At 62.7% G+C, this 21,070-nt stretch overlaps 2 protein-coding genes across 2 annotated transcripts in view; both read left to right on the top strand.

The window, feature by feature from the left end:
* The first annotated feature begins 3,143 nt into the window (after positions 1 to 3,143).
* On the top strand, positions 3,144 to 8,767 carry SH2D5 (SH2 domain containing 5). Its single transcript, XM_037499369.1, has 9 exons — positions 3,144 to 3,230; positions 3,528 to 3,608; positions 3,996 to 4,070; positions 4,985 to 5,131; positions 6,016 to 6,264; positions 6,422 to 6,590; positions 6,696 to 6,804; positions 7,216 to 7,375; positions 8,034 to 8,767. Exons 1-9 carry the CDS (start codon positions 3,144 to 3,146, stop codon positions 8,235 to 8,237), a joined length of 1,281 nt encoding a protein of 426 aa, XP_037355266.1. The 3' UTR covers positions 8,238 to 8,767.
* Positions 8,768 to 12,650: 3,883 nt separating this feature from the next.
* KIF17 (kinesin family member 17) overlaps positions 12,651 to 21,070 on the top strand; it is a 29,832-nt gene continuing 21,412 nt past the window's right edge. The window contains 3 exon segments of the mRNA XM_037499892.2: positions 12,651 to 12,881; positions 17,981 to 18,127; positions 19,101 to 19,202. Of these exon segments, the coding sequence (XP_037355789.1) occupies positions 12,651 to 12,881; positions 17,981 to 18,127; positions 19,101 to 19,202 (480 nt within the window).

The following is a 21,070-nucleotide window of genomic DNA, read 5'->3' as shown; positions in this document are numbered from 1 at the left end:
ACCTCCGTGTCCCCCCGCGTCTCCCCGGGGTCCTGCCTCGCGCCCGGGCGCCGGGGAGGGTCCGCGCGCGGGGCTGGGGCTGCCCCCCCCCGGCCGGGCCGCGCCCCGGGGCCGCAGGGAAGCGGGGCTGACGGCCCCGGGGCGCTCGGCACCCGCGGCGGGCGCCCGGGGTGGCTTCGGCCCGCTCGGTCCTGAAACACTTTCCTCCCCGCGGCGTCTGTCGGGGAGGCCGCCCGCTCCTGGGTCACCCCGTCCCCCGCGTCCTGCTCACCCCGTTGTATTTTCCTCCAAATCACTTAAGCCCCCCTGAAATGCTGGCTCCCTGTGCAGCCCCATCCGGGCCGGGGCCGCTCGAGGCCGGGACTGTCGTGGTCGGGCGCAGCTGCGCTGGGAAAGAGTCTTGGAAGAAGCGGATAAATGAACAACCGCGGGGGGTCCCTGCTGGTGTCCCCCCTTTACTGTTGGGGGAACAGGAGGCTGACGGGGTCGGCAACTTGCCCAAGGTCACATCACCCGACCTCGCCTCGGGGGCTTGGTTCAGCCTCCTCCCACCTGCTGGGGCAGGTGTGTGTGTTGGGGGGCGGGGCGGCGCCCTCTGTGCAGCTGAGCTATAGGTAGGGGGTGAGGCAGGCGAGTGGGGGGGCTCTGGCAGCCCCTCACCATCCTGGGGGAGCCAGGCGGGCAGAGAGCGCAGCTGATCTGCTCAGGGCTCAGCCCCCAGCCCCTGAATGTTCTGGCTGCCTCCTCCTTCCCCCCTGCTGCCCGGGGTTGGGGCGATCCACCGAACTTCAAACATGGGTCCCCTGTTTGTTTGGGCTGTGTGAGCAGAAGGGCACTGTGGTGGCCGAGGGGGAGCGCCCCAGAGACTCTTGGCCCAACTTGACTCCCCTCTTTATGCTTCGTGACCCTGGACAAGGGACACTCCGTCACCCCCCGCCCCCCAACTACCCTTTGTTAAGCCCAGAGTCTGCTGACCCCGTGGCCACCCAGGTGGCGGGCACAGCTCAGGTATGAGTAGCCCCGCCGCGCCGCGGGGGCCTCTGTCCTGGACTCTTGAGACAGAGCAGCCCAGCCATTCCCCTGGGCACCCTCAGGGGGGCAAGCGCAGAGCCCCAGCCTCGCTCCGAATGCGTCCCCTTAGGAAGGTGCCGGCCCGGCCAAGCTCCTGGGCAAACCCTTGGAAAAATAGGTCCACAGAGATAGGTGGGTGTTTGTGCCACAGCTGGGTGGGCAGCTCTGTTCGCGGGGTTGGGGGCGCGCTGCCCTCCCTGCACCTTCAGCTCTGGGGCTGCCGTGCACCGTGTCGCTCCAGCCGGAGAGGGAGGGAGGGCGGCCGTGTCCTGGGCCTAGGGAAGGTCCGGAGGCAGGAGGGGTGTCCGCAAGACCGTCTGTGGGCCCCCCACCTGGACACTGGGGAGTCCCCCAAGAAAACTGCAGCTCTGGATCTGGAGGGGGAGCCATTCAGTGTCTGCGCCCCTGAGAGTGCAGCTCTGGCTCTTTCCACGGAACCCTCCTGGGGCTGAGGGCTGCCCGGAGGGGCGCGGCCCCCTTCTTCGCTGTCTTCTCACGCCTCTCCCCGCTGCCGCTGCTGCTTCTGCTCCGTCCCCTTCTCTCCCTTTCACCTGCTTGTTCTCCGGCCTTTGCCGGAGGGCGCAGAGCGCCCAGCCCGGGTGTGATTGTGAAGTTACAGGCGGGCGCCCTGGACGCCCCGCGTCCGCCCTGGAGGGGGCTGCCCGCCGCCTGCGCCCTTCCACGCCCAGCCTGGCTTCGGTGCCACACCGACCGTGCAGCGTGTACCGGGCCGGCGTGGGAAGTGGTCGGGGCAGGAGGGCCCGGAAAGGCAGGAGGGGCGCAGGGGCTGGAGGGCTGGGAACCGCCTTCTGGGGTCTTCCTGCAGGCTGCTGGGGCGCCCCGCCCCGCTCTGAGCCTGGGGCTGCCGGGGGTGGGCAGAGGCGGGCGGGGCCCCTCCTGGGCTCCTGGAGCTGAGTGTCAATTCCAAAGCCCCCTCCTTCTCCAAGGACCCCCGAGGTGGGTGGGTGGGCGCCGGGCGCTCCCTCTGGGGCGGCTTTGGGCCGCATCCCGAGACTGTCCTTGACGGCCCGCGCGGGGTGCCTGCGCCTGACTCTTGACTCCTCACCTGCTCGCGGCCCCCCGGAGCCGAGGTGAGGACGCGGAGGCGCAGAGAGGGCCGGAGGCACGGCCAGAGCCGCGCGGGCTCGGGACCCCACGCGCAGCGTGACCAGCTGCCCCGGGGGACAGCGCCGCCGGGGTGCGGAGAGTGGGCGGCGTCTACGTGGCCCCGGGAAAGACTCCGTCTTGGGGCGCAGGGGGGGCCGGCGGGCCTTTCTTCAGGCCACCTCCCCGCCAGCCGCGCTCCTGGGCTTGGGGGCCGCGTGTCCTCCCCGCCCTGGGGCCAGTCTCGGGAGGGGGGTTTCCTCTCCCCCTCTCGGGGGTCTGGGAGCGGGGCCTGGAGGAGGCCAGACCCAGGCTGGGCGGGCTGCGGGCCGGGCTTCCCTCCCTGCCTCCCCACACGGCGCCAGCGGGGCCCGGGACGCGGGAGGCAGCTCTGGCCACCCAGCCCCTGGGGGTCACGGCTCCTGCCTGGGCCCTGCCGTGGCCCCCGCTGCCCACCAGGCGGAGCCGAAACGCGTGGAGAGCGGCTCGCAGCCCGGCTCTGGCCCCGGGTCGGCTCTCAGGGGTCCCCCTGCTTTCGCCCCCGTCGCACCCCCACTCTCAGGCGGCCACTGCCGGGCTGCGCCGCCCCTGTGCCCCGGCTGGTTGCCCGTCCGTGCCCGCTCGCTCCAGCCAGGGCAGAGGCACGGCTGGCCCAGGGGGTGAGCGCCCCCCCTTCCTCCGGCGCTCCCCGACGCTCCCTGCTCCGTAGGCCCCTCGGCAGCACCTCATCTCCCCGCGCTGCCCAGGAGGACGTGGCGCCGCGAGGGCAGGAGGGCATCTGCCATTTTGCTCAGGGCTGCGTGCCCGGAGCCTGGCCCGGGCGACAGCGGGGCCCCGGTGGGGCTGGGCCGGAGGAAGAGGCTCACCGGCCTCCGCGGGGGGGCACCTGGCCCATCTGCCCCAGCCAACCTCTCGCCCTCGCCCTCTGCAGCCGCCGCCTCGGGGCTGGGAGCTGGGCCCTCGGGGCCATGCAGAAGGCTGGGGCCGGGGCCCGGAGGGCCTCCGACTGCGGCCCTGCCCCTCTCCGGCCCAGGTGCATCACCAAGTTTGCCCAGGTGGGTGGGGCTGCCCTACGGGGGTGCCCTGGGGGCGGTGACTGGGGCCAGGCCCTGGGATGGGAGGTGCCCAGACGCAGCTCTGGGGTCTGTGCATGCAGAGAAGACCCAACGGGCCTCCTGGGGGCCGAGTGGCTTGACCTGGGGTCACCTGCTGGGGAAGCAGAGGCCAGACCCGCCCCCAGTGCTCTGTCAGAGTGTGTGTGTGTTGGGGTGGGGCGTGTTTGGAGCACGGGGACCAGGAACCACAGGCCTGACTCTTCTGTCTCTGTCCTCCTGCCCCCCCTCCTCAAGCAGTACGTGGGCTCCTTCCCCGTGGATGACCTGGACACGCAGGAGAGTGTGTGGCTGGTGCAGCAGCAGCTGTGGGCACTGAAGGTAGGGGGTTGGGGACCGGGGAGGTGTTTCTTTGGTGGGGATCACAGTCTGGTCCACTCCAGCCCCCCCATCACACGGGTGGAGCAAGTGAGGGGCAGAGAGGGGCAGGCCCATAGCCAGGCCGCTAGAACTGGCACCTCCACCCCTCAGGCAGTGGAAGCCACTGGTGCAAGATGAGGGGGTGACCTTAACACAGCCACCTGTGGCCCTGGTTGGGGGATGGTCAGCCAGGAGTCACCCACACTCCCCTGGCTGCTGGGGGCCCCTTGTCCAGGTGTGGTCCCGGGCAGGTGGCGGGGGATGGCTGACAGCCCAGTGACTGGTACTGAGGCTGGGCTGGGCAGGGCCTGGGAGGTAACGCCTGCCCCACCAACTCTCTCCACCCAGGACTGTCCCCGGCGCCGGGCTGTCATCCTGAAATTCAGCCTTCAGGGCCTCAAGATCTACAGCGGGGAGGGTGAGGTAGGAGCCAGTGGGTGCGGGTGAGGCCTGGCCAGGACAGGCAACCTTCTCCCTCTGGACCCCTGGGCCTCTGTTCAGCTCTTGCACTGCCCTTGAGTCTTCCTGGCTCCCAAACTGCTCTGGGCCTTTCTATGTTACCTCTCCAAGGACCCCCCAGGGCAAGCTCTGGCAGCAATCTCACCCCACCCGCCCAGGCCCTCCAAATTCTTTTCCTGAGCAGCCTCCTGGCCTGTGCATCAGGAACACATGGCTCCGTGAGGATCCTCTGGCAGACTGGGGGGTGCAGCCTCCCCGGCTGTGTGGCAGGGGAGTCCCGCTGAGATGCCCATCGTCCTCGTGGTGCAAGCCACCATGTGTTGAAGACCTACTGTGTGCCACATGGTGCCCTAGGAGCAGCTCTAGGAGCTGCTCCTTTAAACCTGGTGTGAAGGGGCACCCAGAGCTGGGCAGCACGGGCCCCGGGTCAGGTACCCACCACGGCTGTGAGGTCTCACTGACCCCCACCTAGCCCCAAGGTGCTGCTTTGACACGAGTCATCCGGCTCCGCGGGAGTGGCAGAGCAAGGAGGATTCAGATGGGGTCTCCTGGCTCCAGAGACCAGGCGTGCAGTCCCAGGCTGCCACCACCGCCTGCTCTGTGACCCCGCAGGCCACGAGTCCTTTGCCTCTCACTTCCGCATGTGGGCCTGGGCCTCCCACCGAGCAGGTCTGAGGTGGGGAACAGGGGACCCGAGCCTACTGGCCACGTGAAGTTTGAGGGTTCTGGTTTGAAGCGGAGTGTGGGTGGGCCTGGGAGGAGGGACGTGTTCGTTGCCCTCGGAGCCACATGGTCCTCAGCTGGGCACGCAGGCCAGGCGGGAGAGCAGGTGTGGGCCCGCGGTGGGCAGGGGTGGGTCACACCTGCTGCCTCTGCAGGTGCTCCTGATGGCGCACGCCCTGAGGCGCATTCTCTACTGCACCTGGTGCCCCAGCCACTGCCAGTTTGCCTTCATGGCCCGAAACCCCCGGAGCCCGGCTAGCAAGCTCTTCTGCCACCTCTTTGTGGGTAGCCAGCCTGGAGAGGTACCTGGGGCCCAGGGAGGGCCCACCCTGAGGCTGGGGCAAGGGCTGTGGGGGGCATCAGCCTGGGTCCTGGGCACGTGACCTTGGCGGGCTTAGCCAGGTGGGCGTGCGCTCCACAGCACTGGCACCTTCTTCGGCTCTGCCCACTGAGGGCGCCATGAGAAGTGAGTGGCCTCATATCCCAGGGTGGGGAGACCAGACCACGTGCTTAGCCAGAGGAGGCTCACACAGCCAGGCCTTACTCGTGCTGCTCCCTCTGCCTGGATGCCCTTCCCGTTCACGGCCTGGCCACCCAGCCTGCCCTTGAAGGCTCGGCCGGTGTGTCTGTGCAGCCCACCTTGGTCCCCTAAACCACCCCTTCCTTCTGGGCTCCTGTGGCGTGAACTGCTTTCCATCACCCACCTGCTCCTAAGAATGGACACCGGAGTTCTTCGAGAGCAGGGCTGGGCCCATGTCTTGAACTGTTCTGGATCTCAGCCCGTGTCCTGGGGTGGGGTGAATGGGTGGGCAGGCCGCCAAAGCCCTATGTCCACCGTGAACCACAGAGGCTGGTTTGGTTCTGTCCAGCAAGAATTCACTGCCACGTGGCATTATGTCAGGCTCTGTGCTGGCTGCTGGGGTGATTGGAGGTGGAGATACGGCCCTTGATTTTCTGGAGCTCCTGGTTCCAACATGGATGATGTGTGTGGCAGTGGAATGTGGGAGGCTGGTAGAGAAGACTGCATCATGTTGAGGTTTTGAGGGATAAGTAGGCGTTTTCCCAGGAGAATGGGGAAGAGCTTCCCAAGCTAAGGGGCTGTGTGCACCCATGGTGAGTGGGTTGATGTCTAAAGGGGATCCGTAAGACGTCTCCCCAAACTGAGCCCATATTCCCTCCCCCCCAGGTCCAGATCCTGCACCTGCTTCTCTGCCGGTCCTTCCAGCTCGCGTACCTCTTACAGCACCCTGTGGAACGGGCACAACCTGAGCCCTGCCCGGGGCCTGCGGGGGATGCGCCCCTGAAGCCACTTTCCAATCCTGGGGGTCCTCCGGGCCTGGTCCGGGAACCCTTCGGCCGTGATCAGCTCTCACAGAACGTTCATGCGCTGGTCTCCTTCCGGCGGCTGCCGGCGGAGGGGCCCATGGGCAGTGGGGTAGGCAGCATCCTAGTCAGGGAGTGCGAAGTGGGCATGGGGGCTGGGCACGGGTTTAGGGGTCATGTGCGGGGAGGCTGGAATTCAGTGGGAAGGGGCTTTGCCTGACCTGAGATGCCTCTCTTCCCACCCCCTTGGGCCTCTCTTGGTGCCCCAGAGGGAGCTTTCAGAGTCAGAAGGCCGAACCCGCCATGCCCGCCTGGGGAACCCCTACTGCTCGCCCACGCTGGTACGAAAGAAGGCCATTCGCAGCAAGGTGATCCGCTCCGGGGCCTACCGAGGCTGCACCTATGAGACGCAGCTGCAGCTGTCTGCTCGGGAGGCCTGTGAGTTGCAAGAGCACGTGCCCCACCCCCGCCCAGGGTGCTGCCTCTGGCTGGCGGACTGGGCAGGGAGCGGAGCCTCTCCCTGACCCAGGCTGGTCTCCATAGTTCCCACTGCATGGGAGGCGTGGCCCCGCGGTCCTGGTGGCCCCTCGTGCCTGGTGGAGACTGACGGCAGCCTGACGGAGAACATCTGGGCCTTCGCCGGCATCTCCAGGTAGGGGGGTGATGGTCAAGGGTGCCCAGCTCCTCGGGGTGGGCAGAGATGGAGCGCATGGCCTCCCCATGCACTTACCCACCCTGGGCCTCATCTCCTCAAACATAAAGTGGGTGTCATGAAGACCCATCGTGTCCTGGCTGTGGAGAGGCCCACACAAGGTCACCCAGGTAGATCCCTCAGGCCCACAGCTGCCCAGACGTCAGCTCTTTCCAATCTTCCCTGCCTGGGTCGTAAAGTCGTCAACTAAACCGCTTAGAAACTTTTCAGACAGAGTCTGCGAGCTGCTTCTCTCCGGGCTGGGCCCTGTGCTTCCGACAACTGTGGGGCTGTTAAGTTGTTGCCCCTGGGAGCTTCCCAAGACGGGGCCCAGACTCGGGGTCTCCTTCAGCCTCACCTGTGCCCTCCTAGGCCCTGCGCCCTGGCTCTGCTGCGGAGAGACGTGCTTGGGGCCTTCCTCCTGTGGCCCGAGCAGGGCGCCAGCGGCCGCTGGTGCCTGTCAGTGCGGACGCAGTGCGGCGTGGTGCCACATCAGGTGTTCCGGAATCACCTGGGCCGCTACAGTGTAGAGGTAAGAACTGGGGGTGCAGGTTGGGGGAATGAGGAGGGGGGTTCTGGACCCGCCCCTTACCCTCAAGCCTCCCCGCTCCTAACCTCTGAGATCCTGAGCCCCTCACCCTCTTCCGGCCCCCCATCGGCTCTCTCTGGCCTCACCCTGATTTAACTCTCCAGTCAGGGCCCGTCATTGGCCCTGCTGCCCCGGGCCCCACGACCCACCTGGTACCTCCTCTGTTGGGCTGTTGGGGCCAGAGCTGGCTTTTGAGGGGACCACTAGTGGCGCAGGGCTGGGGTCATGCCTCACATTTGGAGGGGAGACCCGGCTTTTAAATGTCTCGCCGTCCTACGCCCTGAGCCATCTTTAGAGGAGGAGGAAACTGACTCAGAGAGGGCAGGGTCTTGCCTAACCCAGCACAGCCTCCGAGGCTCCGCCGGGTCACAGATTTCCAGGGACTGGGAGGGGGGCAGGGATTCTTCAATGCACCCCCTCATGCTGAGGGCACCCTTTGAGTCCAGGGGTTCGTGGTGGTGGCGCTGCCGTGAGCCGTGCATGACCTCTGAGCTCAAATTTCCCCTGATAAAGTGGGGCAGGATCTGGCGCGAGGGGTGGTTGGTGCCCTTTGAGAGACAAGGAGAGGAGGGAGCTGGAGCTGAAGCCCCTTCCCCCCCAGCACCTGCCGGCCGAGTTCTCCAGCCTGGAGGCCCTGGTGGAGCACCACGCTGGGACCGAGCGCAGCCTCTTCTGCTCCCTGGACATGGGCCGCCTGAACCCCGGCTATGAGGAACAGGACTGTGGGCCCGAGGGCAGGCCTCCGCGGACACTGCGGCCCCTGAGCCACGCCAAGTCCGAGGCAGAACTGCAGGGCCTGGGCTAGAGGCTGGGCCGCCCACACACAGGCCCCGCCTCGCTCTGACTCCTGGGCCTCGGCAGGAGGCTGTGTCCTTCCTCCACCCAGTCGCTGTGCCCCTGGACCATCTTCCATCACTTCCCCGCCTGTGGGAGGAGCCCTGGAGTTGGGATGGCAAGTGACATGTGATGGCGCGTGTGGCCCAGCATGAGTACAGGGTCGGTGGGGCGCCGGGCGGCTGTGGGCGGCAGGTGGCTGGATGCTTGTCGCCTCCGGGCTTCACTTTGCTCCTGGCGCGCTCTGAGGCGGCAGTTACATTTCAAGATGATGGCGGTGTCTCTCTAGAGGCGGGGCCTGGGGGCCCTGACTCCCTGGGAGTCTCCAAGGGCAGGAGTGAGGGAGAGGTGTTCAGGGAGGCAGGCGTGAGTTCTCCCTTTGGGCACAGGCCTGGGGCTGGGGCCAAGCTGCACCCGGGCTGCCAGATGGAGCAGGGCCTGTTCTCACCTGCGAGAAAAGCAGCTTTCCCTGCGTTCTGAGGAATGGCAGAAAGGACAGGGAGGACGGCGCGGGGCCACCCAGAGCCCGTGCGCAGGTGGGCCCCCGTGTGCAGGTGGGCCCCCGTGTGCAGGTGGGCCCCCGTGTGCAGGTGGCCCCCGTGTGCAGGTGGGCCCCGTGTGCAGGTGGCCCCCGTGTGCAGGTGGGCCCCCGTGTGCAGGTGGCCCCCGTGTGCAGGTGGGCCCCCGTGTGCAGGTGGGCCCCGTGTGCAGGTGGGCCCCCGTGTGCAGGTGGGCCCCGTGTGCAGGTGGGCCCCCGTGTGCAGGTGGGCCCCGTGTGCAGGTGGACACGAGGCTGCCGGAGCACCGCCCGGTTCTTCCTCAGGCTGGCAGGACGACAGCGTTGAGAATAACTGCCGTGGCTTCCAGTACTTTGAGGAAACTTCAGACCCTTCTGTGATTTCATGTTGGAGCATTCACTGTGTCCCTGGGGGGGGCGCTTTCTCTCTTTGCGGCGGCTGACCTGAGGAGGAAGGCATAGGCAGGTTTCTGCAGAAATGCAGAAGTGATGATTCCGTGAAAGGCTTCGAGGGGCTGAGAAAGGCAGGAATCTTTCAGGTGCAAAGTGATTTTGGACCATTAAGTATTGGGGGGGGTGACATCTGTGGACGTTTGTCACTGACCTGCTTCTTGACATGAAACATGAGCATTTGGCCTGAGGAAGCGTCTCTTGACAAGCCATTAGCAAACGCTGTGAAGAAGGAAGGGCTGCGAACCAGCGACAGGGCGTGGGATCTGTGTGTTGCTCAGCGAGGCGGGTTGGTGTCCCTTCAGAACCACGGGCTTGTGATTTCTGCCCTCGTGGAGTGATGCTTCCCCCCAAGACGTGCACCCTGGGCTCATTTCCTTTGCCCCTTTGGGGGGCGTCTGCCCTGAGCTTGAGGCTTAGAGGGCTGACTCGGGCCCTGTCCATGAGGCCCAGCCTGGGTTTGATGACTCCCCGGGAAGCCACCCCGTGCTGGCCTTCCTTTACGAGACACTGACCGGGGCTGGCAGGGGCCGCACTGGGGAGGGGGTCAGAGCTGAACCATCCAGAGGCAGGACTGATGTGGGTCCTGCCAGAGGGCGGGCATCGGTGGGCAGCAGGGGACCCCGAGAAACGATTCTCATCTCGGGCGATGGTCCTGCAGTGACTGGCCCGTCTGGGCATCTCCGTGTAAAGAACCTTCCCGGAGGACAGAAGTCTGCTGAACAAAGTAGGGAGTCGTTCGCCCTGGATGAGCTGCTGTTCCTGAGGCTGAGCCCTGGGCACGAGTCAGGGCTGCTCCCCCCGCTCGCCTCCCTTCACGGGAGTGGGATGGGGCAGGTCGGGCAGGTCAGAGTCTTGGGAGAATCACATTTCTGATGCCCAGAAGATGAGGGAGCCCCAGCAGAACAGATCGCAGGCTCTCCAGCTTAAACACTTCACCCAGGAACCGGCCTCGGCCAGGGACTTGCCATGTGGCTGCAAGGGACAGGCGGAAGCTGTCCTCTGGGGGCTTTCTCTGGAACCACAGCACTGATTTTTACGGGGACTCGTTTTATAGCCATTTTTCTGGATCCCGGGCCCCTCGTGGGAGGCCCCAGTCTCACAGTCCCATCCCCCTCCCCCACAGAGAGGGTTTGGTGCCCCAAGATCACAGGACCAGATGCACCTCTAGGAAAACCTGGTAACTGGCCCGGGCTGTGCCCAAAGCTTCCATCTGAGGGATCGGTTTGTTGCCCAGGTCATGCATGTGGACACAGTATCAGGGGTGTCCCACCCACTTCAACATTCCCTCCCGTGATCCCGTGGCACATTGTGGCGATGCCTCCGTGTCTTTATTACACATCCCAGTGTTCTCTGTTGCAGCCAGCGCCACCAGCTCTCCTGTTGTGTGGACTCGAAACAAATAAAGTGCATTTCTTCAGATTGTCTCGTACAGACTTTTTCTTTGAAAGGCAAAGTATCCGGTTCACCAGTTTTTCTATTTGCTCGGACACACCTGCAGCTGGTGCTGAATGGTGAAACAGACGGATCATGTTCTCAGGGGCTCAGGATGTCCTGAAGGAATCAGGTAGGTAGGTAGGTAGGTAGGTAGGTAAAGTCAAATCATGTCTCTCCTTAAAACCTCCAGTGGGTATTTCCTCCAGGAAAAAGACTCCAGACCTTGTGCTCTGGCAATGTAGACTTTCCCTCTGTTCCTGCCACAGGACCTTTGCACAGTCTGGATAGGTCTCCTTGTCTTTCCCCCCCAGCCTTAGCCTGATTAACTCCTCGGTCTTACCATCTGGGGTCCTGTCCATCTCAGGGAGCTGCCAGTACAGCCCCGGGCCCCCCACCCAGCTGGGTGAGTCTCCTTGTTACATGTTCCATGGAACAACTGGTCCTTTCATTTGTAATTACTCTTTTATTCTTGTGATTTGTGTTTGCGGGATATTTGTTTCCAGTGTCAATCATCCCAGTTAGACTAGACTACGGGGCCCCAGGGGAGGCAGGGGGTGGCTGTCCTCCGGCACCGATCACGGTGCCTGGCAGGTAGCTGACAGTGTCTGTGCTGAGGGGACTCCAGAGGGGGGTCTGACAGATGCTAGTCTGGCCAGAAGGACTTGCGCTGAGCTAGGGAGAGAGGCCGTGTAGGGGCAGGAATGGGCACAGTGCAGGTTTTCCATGATTCCAGCAGACGCGGTAAAGGAGAGAGTCCTGGAGCCCTCGGTAGCTTTTAGCTTTTATTAGGATTTACCAGCTACACGGCAGGCAGAGATTCTAGGGGGCTCGGAGGCTGGCAGGTCTCCCAGCCCCCAGCAAGTCTTCATTCTGTCTGGGCTCTCCGGCCTTCTCTGGTGGTCTCTGCTTCTCTCGTGGTTCTGCTTCTGCTCTCCTGTTGATTCTTCCAGCGTCCCCATGATGCCGCCCTTAAAAGCCCAGTCTCAGCCCAGGTGAATCCCATCTACCTGTGTCCACACCCTCCTCCAGGTGCCCGCCATCAGGCATGCATTCAGGACCGCGAGGATCCATCATCTATCCTGATGGCGGGAGGGCAGAAAAGCCTGACACTTTACTTACCCTACAGGCTGCCTCGCTACGCAAAAGACTTGCTTTCAAAACTTTTGGGTTTTTATCAATCTTGCCTTTGAAAGAAGACGGAGCTCATTAGGAGGAAGTTTGCCCTGTTGGAGGGCCGTGACAAGCTCTGGGCCAGCCTTCCAGAGTCAGCTCAGGGATGTAGATTGAGAGCTCGAGGCCCCTGTTGCTTTTCTCAGTGGGCCTCTCCCCGCTGGGGTCAGGTCTCTCCCCGGTGGGTCAAGTCTCTCCCCGCTGGGGTCAAGCCTCCCCCGCTGGGGTCAAGCCGGCCTGGGCTGGAGCGGGCAGCCCCGGGCAAGCCGCTCACCCTCTGCTCTGTGCGGGCCGCGCGGATCCGGAGGGATCGGGTGTGCAAAGCCAGAGCCGCCTCCCCGGGCGCCCCCGCGCCGGCTGCAGCCGGGGAGACTCCCGCGGGGCGCCCCTCCGCGGGGCGCGCGGCCCCTCCGGGAGCCCCGGCTGTGACGCCGCGCGCGTTGCCCGGCAACCGCGAACGCCGCGCGCAGGCCAGCGGGCGGCCGGGGCGGCTCCGGGGGCTCGGGTCCTGCGGCGCCTGCTGCAGCGCGGATCCCCCACTTCCCCCGCCCGGGCCGGGCCTCAGGGACAGGCGAGCCCGGGCGCGGGGGGCGGCGGCGGCCCCGGCCCGCGGGCTGCGACCCCCCCGCCGCCCCGCCCCTCCTCCCCGGGCGCCCCCCGCGGGGGCGGGCCCCCCGCCGCGAGGCCCCGCCCCCCGCGCCCGGCGCTGGCCCCTGGCCCCGGCGGCCGGGGGACCCCCGCGCCGCGCTCGGGGGCGCGGGCCGGGGCGTCGTCCTCGGCGGGCCGCGCCCCGGGGGCCCGCGCCGCGCCATGGCCGCGGAGTCCGTGAAGGTGGCGGTGCGCTGCCGGCCGCTGAGCCAGCGCGAGCGCGAGCTGGACTGCCGGCCCGTGGTGACCGTGGACTGCGCGCGCGGCCAGTGCTTCATCCAGAACCCCGGCGCCGCCGACCAGCCCCCCAAGCAGTTCACCTTCGACGGCGCCTACTACATGGACCACTTCACCGAGCAGATCTACAACGAGATCGCCTACCCGCTGGTGGAGGTGAGCGCGCCCCGGGCCCGCGGCAACTGGCTGGCAGGACCCCGAGCCGCCAAGGGGTCCTGCGGGGATGTCGGCCCCAGCCGGTGGGGGGCCCCCTCTGGAGCGGGCGCAGCAGGACCCACGGGTTCGGCCTGAAGACCTGATCAGGCAGGAGACGGTGGAAACCACCTCCAAGGTGGCCGCCTGGGCTCAGTGCCCCCAGGGCCCTCACCCCAGCCCCGCAGACCCTCTCCCGCAGGAACTCCAGCCCCAGGACCGCGCCACCGCCATCAGAGAACTTCAGTCCTTCTCTGGAAGCCCCTGCCACGTGCGGCCCTTCCTGGCCGTCCCCGGGGACCTCTCCTCCTGCTCTACCTGCTCCTCTTCCTTCCGCTCGGCCCCCCACCCCGTGGCTTTCTTGCCCTCAGCACGCAGAACTTTCCCTCACATCCCTCTGGCTCCTGACGCCTGCAGGCAGCCAGCCTAGGCTTGAGTGTGTGTGTCTTGCTAGTTCCCTGCTTCTGCAGAGAAGCCGCTGGCCCGGCCCTGCCTGCAGGAGTGGAAACCCTTTAGCTCTGGTCTAACTTACCATTTTCCTCGGAATAGGAAGGCAACAGAGGTTGCTCACTCTTTGTAAGGTTGTGCTTTCCAGAGCACTCCTGCTGGGCTCAAGTGTGGGCCTCCCCTCAGGAGCCCCTCACACCTCCCTCAGGCCCTGGGGCGAAGAGCCTGGCCAGCTCCACCGAGGGCGTCTGGCAGGACTGGGCTGGAGCAAGCCTCCCGCCCGCAGCCGAGCCCTCATCCTTTCCGCAGCATCTCCCCAACCACTGGGTGAAACTTAGTGACATGCCACAGGTTGTTCCAGGCGAAAAGTCTGGGAAATGCTGCCGACACGAGGAGCCGCACATGGGCCTCCCTCGCCTAGCTGCGACCCTGGGGTCTGGAGACTCCCACAGCAAAGAAACTAGTTTGCTATTAACCAAACTAGATCGTTTCCAAAACAGATTTGACCATGGAACCCTTTTGTTCTCCAGCTCGCCACAGGGGCCCAAGTTTACTGCTACTTGGGGTTTTCAGACACCTGCCTCTGGACTCCCAGAGCTTCTGCTCAGCACCCCATGCATTCTTTCCTTCCACCCGTTCCTTCATTCAGCTAATGAACAGCAACTCCAGAGCAGCCCCATCCTAGGCATGGGGACCACCACCCTCAAGGATCTGTGGGCTCTGCCCTCAGGGAGCTCACGTGAGGTGGGGAGCTCCGAGCGAATAGCTGTGATCTAAGGCAAAGTGTGGGGGGAGAAGCCCAGGGATTTGGGTGCACAGAGAAGGCTAGGAAACCTCGGCTGGGAGAGGAGGTGGGGGGGCTTCCTGGGAGTGGTGAAGGTCTAAGCTGAGACTGAAGGAAGAGAGCATTCAGCCGGCTGGGACGGTGGAGAAAGGGCCTTCCAGCTGGGAGAGGAAGGAAGAGCTGCCGCGTAGCATTGGGCCTTCACACAACTCTGTGGACACGCGCAGATCTGGAGTCCTAATTCCTGAGGGAGAACCCGAGGCCTGGAGTGTCACAGAATGAATTGGGGCCAATGAGTTGGGGGTGGTTTTGCTTTCCAGCAGGTGCCTAATCCCCTGCCCCATCCTGTTTCCTCCCCTTTAATGAGCAGCATGCAAATCATATGCTCAGCATGTCTTGGGAGGCTCTGAGCCCAGAGCAGCTGCACCACCAGGGCCGGGTGGCCGCGGGTCTGCTCTGCTGGGCTCTGACCCCACCCGCAGGGAACCACCTGCCCAGGACTGGGCCTCCAGGTCCCGCGGCATGAAGCCCCCAGGGTGGCGCTTCTGACTGCCCATTTGCTTCTGTCCCTTAAATCCAGGCTCCTGAACTTCTCTGTCACTAGGGGACCTCTTCAATTCCCCTAGGCGCCTCCCCAGAGCTCCTCCCCTCCACGGCTGCCTGCTCCCTGGTCTGTGCGCTCTTTCTCAGCCAGTGGCTTTGTGTCTCCTCCTGTTCACCCCCACGGCCTTAGAATTGCCTCCCCACCCCTGCCCCACCCATGGCCCAGGCACCATGGCTTCTACCCTGCCCAGACTGAGGACAGTGGGCCTGGTTTCCAGAGACATCCATACAGTCGAATCTGTAGGTCTGGCCTTGGATGGGGCACAGAGCTGTTCCTCTGTAAGGGGGCTGAAAGAGGCATGAGGCGTTTTAGGACAGACACTGCTTATTTCCACTTCAGCAGGGATGTGTTTACTGTGAAGTAGAAAAAATCCTTAGCACATTCGACCTATAATGTGATTTCATGGGAATTATTGCTGGGAATGACACCAAGTTAAAAGGAGCCAATTAGCAGTAGAGTTCATGAGAATCATCTAGCAAATAATAGCACAGGGGGTGGTGGCTGAGCCCCATGGAGGGGATGCAGCAAGAGACATTTAGCACCTGCACCAGTGTGCGCCTGCAGGACTGGGGGTGTCAATTGATGTGTGAAGCTTTTTTTGAAATCTTATGTGTTGCTTTACAATGCATGTAAAATAGTTTTCTGCCCTCCAGTGTTGTTTTGTAGAACTTTTTGTGATGGAAATGTTCTGTATCTGGACGGTCCTGCTAGTACCCACCGGCCTTATGTCAGGGCTTGAAATGAGGCTAGTGCCCCTGAGGAACTGGATTTGTATTTAATTTATGTTACATTGATTTATTTATCTAGACTTTTCTTTTCTAATATGTAATAGTCTCTAGGCCTATAAATGTTTCTATCAACACTATATTAACCGTGTCTGCAAATTTTGATCTATTTTCATCTTTATTCATTCCAGCCAAGTTTTAAATTTGCTTTTGGACCCACGCGCTATCTAGGAATGTGTTTATAGTTTTCAGGGGTTTGGAGGTTGTCCTGTTATCTTACTATCATTGATTTTTTTTTTTTTAAGATTTATTTATTTATTTATTTATTTATACAAGCAACAGGTATAGTCAGAAGCGTGGGAGGGTGAGAAGATTCACCAGAGCCAGAGCGGGGAGCAGGAACAGGCAGACTGATGAAGTACACTGCTGAGGGGAGCAGTGGGCACAGCAGGAGAGGTCTGCGCACCATGCGGGACCCTTGCCCAGCAGCCGGGGATCGAACTGGCGCTGCAGAGGCTGCGGACAGCCTCGCAGCCCAGCGCTCAACCGCTGCACCAGCAGGGGAGGCCCTATCATTGATTTCTTTTTTGAGTCCATGAATGTGGTTACATTTAAATAAGTAACATGAGCCAGGACTGCCTGGCTCTCGCCTAACGCTTTCCAACACAAATAGAATGTGAACCACAAACATACTTAAACATTTCTAGTGGTCAAAATTTTAAAAAATGAAAGCAAACCCGTGAAATTAATATTGATCATGCATTTTATTTAATCCAGTATATCCAAAATATTGTTTCTCTGAAATATAAAAACAACTTTTATTATCATTATATATGAGGGAGATATTTTATATTTTTTCTTCATACTCAATCTTCAAAACCTGGTATTTCCACTAATAGCACATCTCAACTCAGATGCTGAATTGTCATTGGCTAAAAGGAAACATAAAGTTACGTTTAATGCAAAGGTATTTTTTACTGCTTCTATTTTTTTTTAAAGATTTACTTATTTGTGCATATAAGAACTGGGTTATAAGCCAGAGGTGTGGGTTGGGGGAGGATTCACCAGAGACAGAGTGGGGAGCAGAACAGGCAGACTGACTGAAATACACTGCTGAGGGGAGCAGCAGGTGAGTCGGGAGAGGTCTGCTGCGCCATGTGGGTGGCTCCCTGGCAAGCCGGGGATCTAATCCGTGCTGCAGTGGCTGGTGATAGCTCCCTGCGCCACCAGGGAGGCCCTACTGCTTCTATTTTTAAGTGTAAATGAAATAAAATAAGTTGAGTTCCTTCCTGGTTGCACCAGGCCCATTTCTAGCTCGCAGCTGACCCACTGGGTGGTGCAGCTCTATTTATTTTGATATAAAATCCCTTCTCTGGCTTGGGTCGCACTGACATTCTGGAAGCTGCGCTGTGTTGTTTCTGGAGCTCCATGTTCCCCTGAGTCAGAAGCTGGCCCAGGCTCCTGGGGTGTTGCTTAGTCTGCCTCTCTCCCGGGTGCTGGCTGTGGCCCTGGGCCTGGGCCGAGCTGCTGGAACCCACGTGGTGGTCCGGGGTTCCCTGGGCTGCAGAGAGGCTGTGGCTCGACTTCTGGTCCTCCTTCGCAGCGGTCCCGGGGGGCCCCTGAGCCAGGTTAGGTCTACAAGATGGATGGTTCCAGGGGGACCGGCTGAGGACGCCACGTGGGCCCTCAGGGCCCGGGAGCAGCTCCCTGGTCCCACGTTCTGACACATCATTCCCCCTCCGCCTTGCTCAGTTCTAGAATTTGTTACCTCAGGCGCTGTGTGCGGGCAGGAAGGGGGATGTCTGCCTTGTTTGTTGCTCTGACTCCAGCTGGCATGAGGCTGGATAGAACAGAGAGAACCTACAGAATGGATAAAAGCTGGGTGAATGGAGAAGACTTTAGGGGCCCTACCCAGTTTGCCTCCTAGCTTCCCAGTTTCAGCCTTCACCCCGCAGCCCTGGCTCTGCCTGCTCTCCCCGCTGCCCGCTCAGCGCCCCCAGCCTGGAGCGACTTTCTTCTCCTGTCATCTGTCAAAATTCAAGCCACCCTTTTTACCCCCCCCAGCCCTACTCTGCCTTCCTTGAAAAGCCTAGTTCGCCCCACTCTGCTCTTTCCCCCTCTGCGCTCCCCCCTTGCCCTCTGTCGGGCCCCCCACATCCCGGCAGGTGTTCAGGAGCAACCCTGGACCCAGCCTTTCACGCGCCCGGCCTGATATACGCCTCAAACCTGGCGCAAACCTTAGGAGGGGCGCTGTTCTCATCCTGCATTACAGACGGGGAAACTGAGGCTCAGCACCTACATAAGACCAGCCCCGGGCTCACCGTCAGTACAGGGTGGCACAGCTCTTCCCCACACGCCTGCCCCGGCAGCGAACCCCTCAGGGCAGCGCCGCGCCTTCCCCACTTCTGTCCTGCCCACCCCTGTTTAGGGAGACGCAGGGAGGAGCCCTGGGTCGGAGGGAGTCAAGAGGCAGCCCCTCAGGCCCGGGCACTGTGCCCCACAGGGCGTCACCGAGGGCTACAACGGCACCATCTTCGCCTACGGCCAGACGGGCAGCGGGAAGTCCTTCACCATGCAGGGCCTGCCGGACCCGCCCTGCCAGAGGGGCATCATCCCCCGGGCCTTCGAGCACGTCTTTGAGAGCGTCCAGGTATGGCCCTCCGGAGGGCGGGGGCGGGGCAGGAGCTGGGCATGGCCACGAGGGCCCCAGGCGTGGCCTGTGCCCGGACGGAGGCGGTGGGAGCCGGCCTGGATCGGTGCGGGGGTGGGCGCCGGCGCGGCTCTGCGAGGTGGTGAGAGGGGCACTGAGAGGTGGTGAGAGGGGCTCTGCGAGGTGGTGAGAGGGGCACTGAGAGGTGGTGAGAGGGGCTCTGCGAGGTGGTGAGAGGGGCACTGAAACAGAACGTTCTGCCTGCCGGCTCTGCCTGCCTCGGCTTTTCCATTGTGACCTTTTACTTGACCTTTCCCGCGGTTCGAGGATCCCCAGCAGCTGCTGAGACGTGGTTGTCATATCATGGCGCCCCCTTTTGTTGAGCAGAGGCCAAGCCTCCTGCAGAGCCCCCCCCAACTCCCCCGGGCCCAGGAGGTGATCATTAGCCTCATTTTGGAGATGCCGGGACTTGGTGATGGGCTGGGCCGAGGCGGTTATCCAGAGCCCGGGCTGCAGGCGAGAGCCACCCTGGAGACCGGTCGGCAATGCGGGGCTTCCGACAGCGGGGGGACCGGGGCGCCACCAGCTGCAGGGACGTGGCACCTGGTTCCAGGACTGGTTCTGGTGACCCACAGGGACGCCGTGATGGGCAAGCTGCCACGCATCAGCCCGGGCCAGGGCCAGGGCCAGGCCTTACCTGTGGCTTCTCCACCTGGAGGCTTGCAGAGGGGGCGGAAGACAAGTGCGTTAGGAGAATCATGCAACTCTGAGGAGTCTGACCACCACCCCCCACACCGGCTGGGGAGGAGGGAGAGCTGGGCAGGCAGGCAGGGACAGCCGGAGCTGGGCGCTCCCTCTCCTTGCCGTCCCCCCTCCTGCCGTGACGTCCCCTGCGGCCTGGCTGCAAGCGCGCCAGCCCAGGCCAGAGCGGCCGCAGCTGCTGAGGCGTCCGTGCTCTGTCCCCTCCCGCCAGTGCGCAGAGAACACCAAGTTCCTGGTTCGGGCCTCCTACCTGGAGATCTACAATGAGGATGTCCGCGACCTGCTGGGGGCCGACACCAAGCAGAAGCTGGAGGTGGGCACAGACCTGGCACGGGCAGGTGGGGGCTGGGGGAGGGCGTTGGTCTCAGGCCGTGCTCCCTGGAAATACGGGCAGGAATCCTGAGGGCACGGGTGCTGCTTCAGACTGGAGCGGGGACATGTTGAATTCTGAACACCTGAACTTGAATTTCAGAGAATTCTGAGAGCCTGGGAGGCAGGAGGTGGGTTCATGGGACGCACAAAGAGTGGCTGCACCTTACCTGGGGTGATGCCACCCGTGCCTGTTGACCGTGATGGAGTTTCATGATCGATTTCATTCGAAGGAAGAGCTTTCCTTCTGAAAAGTATTTCGAGAAGTGTCCCCGGGCCCCAGCCGGGAGAGACGGCCACACGGGTGATGGTTACGGAGGACTCACCGCCAGCAGGCTGCTTTTTGCTCACTATCCCATTGGACACAGTAACCTCATCAGCGAGATGTTTTCACTCCCAATTTACCGACGCAGGAAGGGAGGCTTCGCGAGGTGAATTATCTTGCCCAAGTTTCACACAACAGTAAATTGTGAGTCTGGATTTGAACCCAGAGCTGTCTTGAGTTCAAGGTCCTGAATCTCAGACATTTCATGTTACGGCTGCTGCTGGGCTCAGATTCAGGGTCTCTGTTCCCCTGAAAGGGGGCAGCCAAGGACCGTCAATGCGACCCCTTCGGGTGGTGGCGAGGGTTGACGAGCTGGCCGCAGAGGTGGCTGCTCACATGCGAGTTATTTCATGCAGTCGGGGTTCCAGAAAGGACCGTGAATGTGATGGGGTGGGGCGGTGGGGCCGTGGGAGAAAGAGTCAAGGACTGATGGGAGTGGCCGGCTCAGCGGGTCCCCTGCATGTGTTTCCTAAGTTGTCCTTGGTTTCCCGGGATGAAAATCGGAGTGAAAATGTCATGCCTGTGGGGTGAAGCAGAGTTAGATGCTTTGAAGGTTCCATCAAGACAGGTGGAACTTGGCTAACCTTTAGGGGAGCTCGCAAGCCCAGGTGACCTGCCAGGACTGGATTGCAGCTGGTGGCAAGGCTGGTCCCAGGTCCAGCACCCTTGGGCCTTCACCTGGTGCGAGGCCTTGGTTATGTCTCCTATCTGGGACTCCAGTGCCGGGCAGGCCCGGTCTGATCCCAGGAGGAGAGGCCAGTGTGGGGAGTTTGGCCCAGAGGTGGCCGCAATGCTGGAGGCTGCTCCCCCAGCTCTGGTGCTCCTTACCGGACTCAACCCATGGGCACCCCCAACCCCAGAGGCCCACAGCTAGTGCTGGGGTGGGCCCACCGCCTCCTTCTGAGCCAGAATCCTGGAGCTGAGAAATATCAGTCCTTGCTGAGCATCAACGTGGAGGTGACTGTGCAGGTTCCATCTGCCAGGTGCGAGGCCAGGCTGGGGACGAGGACTTGTCCGGGGGCCACTGGGCTGGGAAGCCCGAGTTGAGGTCGGACATTTCCCTTGACCCGAACCGCTGAAATCTTGCCAGGGCATTCACCTTGTCGGCCAGGGCGAGGGGTGGCGGAGAACCAGATAAAGGGGATGCTGCTGATGCCCCCGAGTCCTGCCGCCCCTCACCAGCCTCTGAGTTGGACAGGCTATTGGGACCTGATTCCTACCGCATCCCCTACCGTGTCGGGGCTGGGCTGTTTCCCTGCTCAGCTTGAGCCTCCCTCCTACTTGCCCAGGTTTGTTTGGGGAGCTGTGACGTCTCCTCTGACTGGCACCCGCTCTGTGGCCCACCTGAACAAGTCAGACCCCAGGGAGTGGCTGACTTGAAAGACTTGCTCTCGCTGTGCCCATTGGGGAAAAGTCCTGAAACAGGGGAGCCCAAAGACCCTTAGGAGCTTCCAGTTCGGGCCCCTCTGGGTACAGAGAAGAAGCGG

This window comes from Talpa occidentalis, unplaced genomic scaffold (assembly GCF_014898055.3).
Source record: "Talpa occidentalis isolate TD23 unplaced genomic scaffold, MPIMG_talOcc4v2.1 talOcc4.9, whole genome shotgun sequence".
Classification (NCBI taxonomy): Eukaryota; Metazoa; Chordata; class Mammalia; order Eulipotyphla; family Talpidae; genus Talpa; species Talpa occidentalis.
Note: the sequence above shows the minus strand (reverse complement) of the source record. Positions and strands in the feature narration are given on the sequence as shown.

Excerpts from the sequence above, each read along its gene's own strand:
- SH2D5 (XM_037499369.1), top strand. The coding sequence starts at position 3,144 with ATGCAGAAGGCTGGGGCCGGGGCCCGGAGGGCCTCCGACTGCGGCCCT. Across the intron at positions 3,609-3,995 it reads AGCAGCTGTGGGCACTGAAG|GACTGTCCCCGGCGCCGGGC; the intron begins GTAGGGGGTTGG and ends CTCTCCACCCAG. Across the intron at positions 4,071-4,984 it reads TCTACAGCGGGGAGGGTGAG|GTGCTCCTGATGGCGCACGC; the intron begins GTAGGAGCCAGT and ends CTGCCTCTGCAG.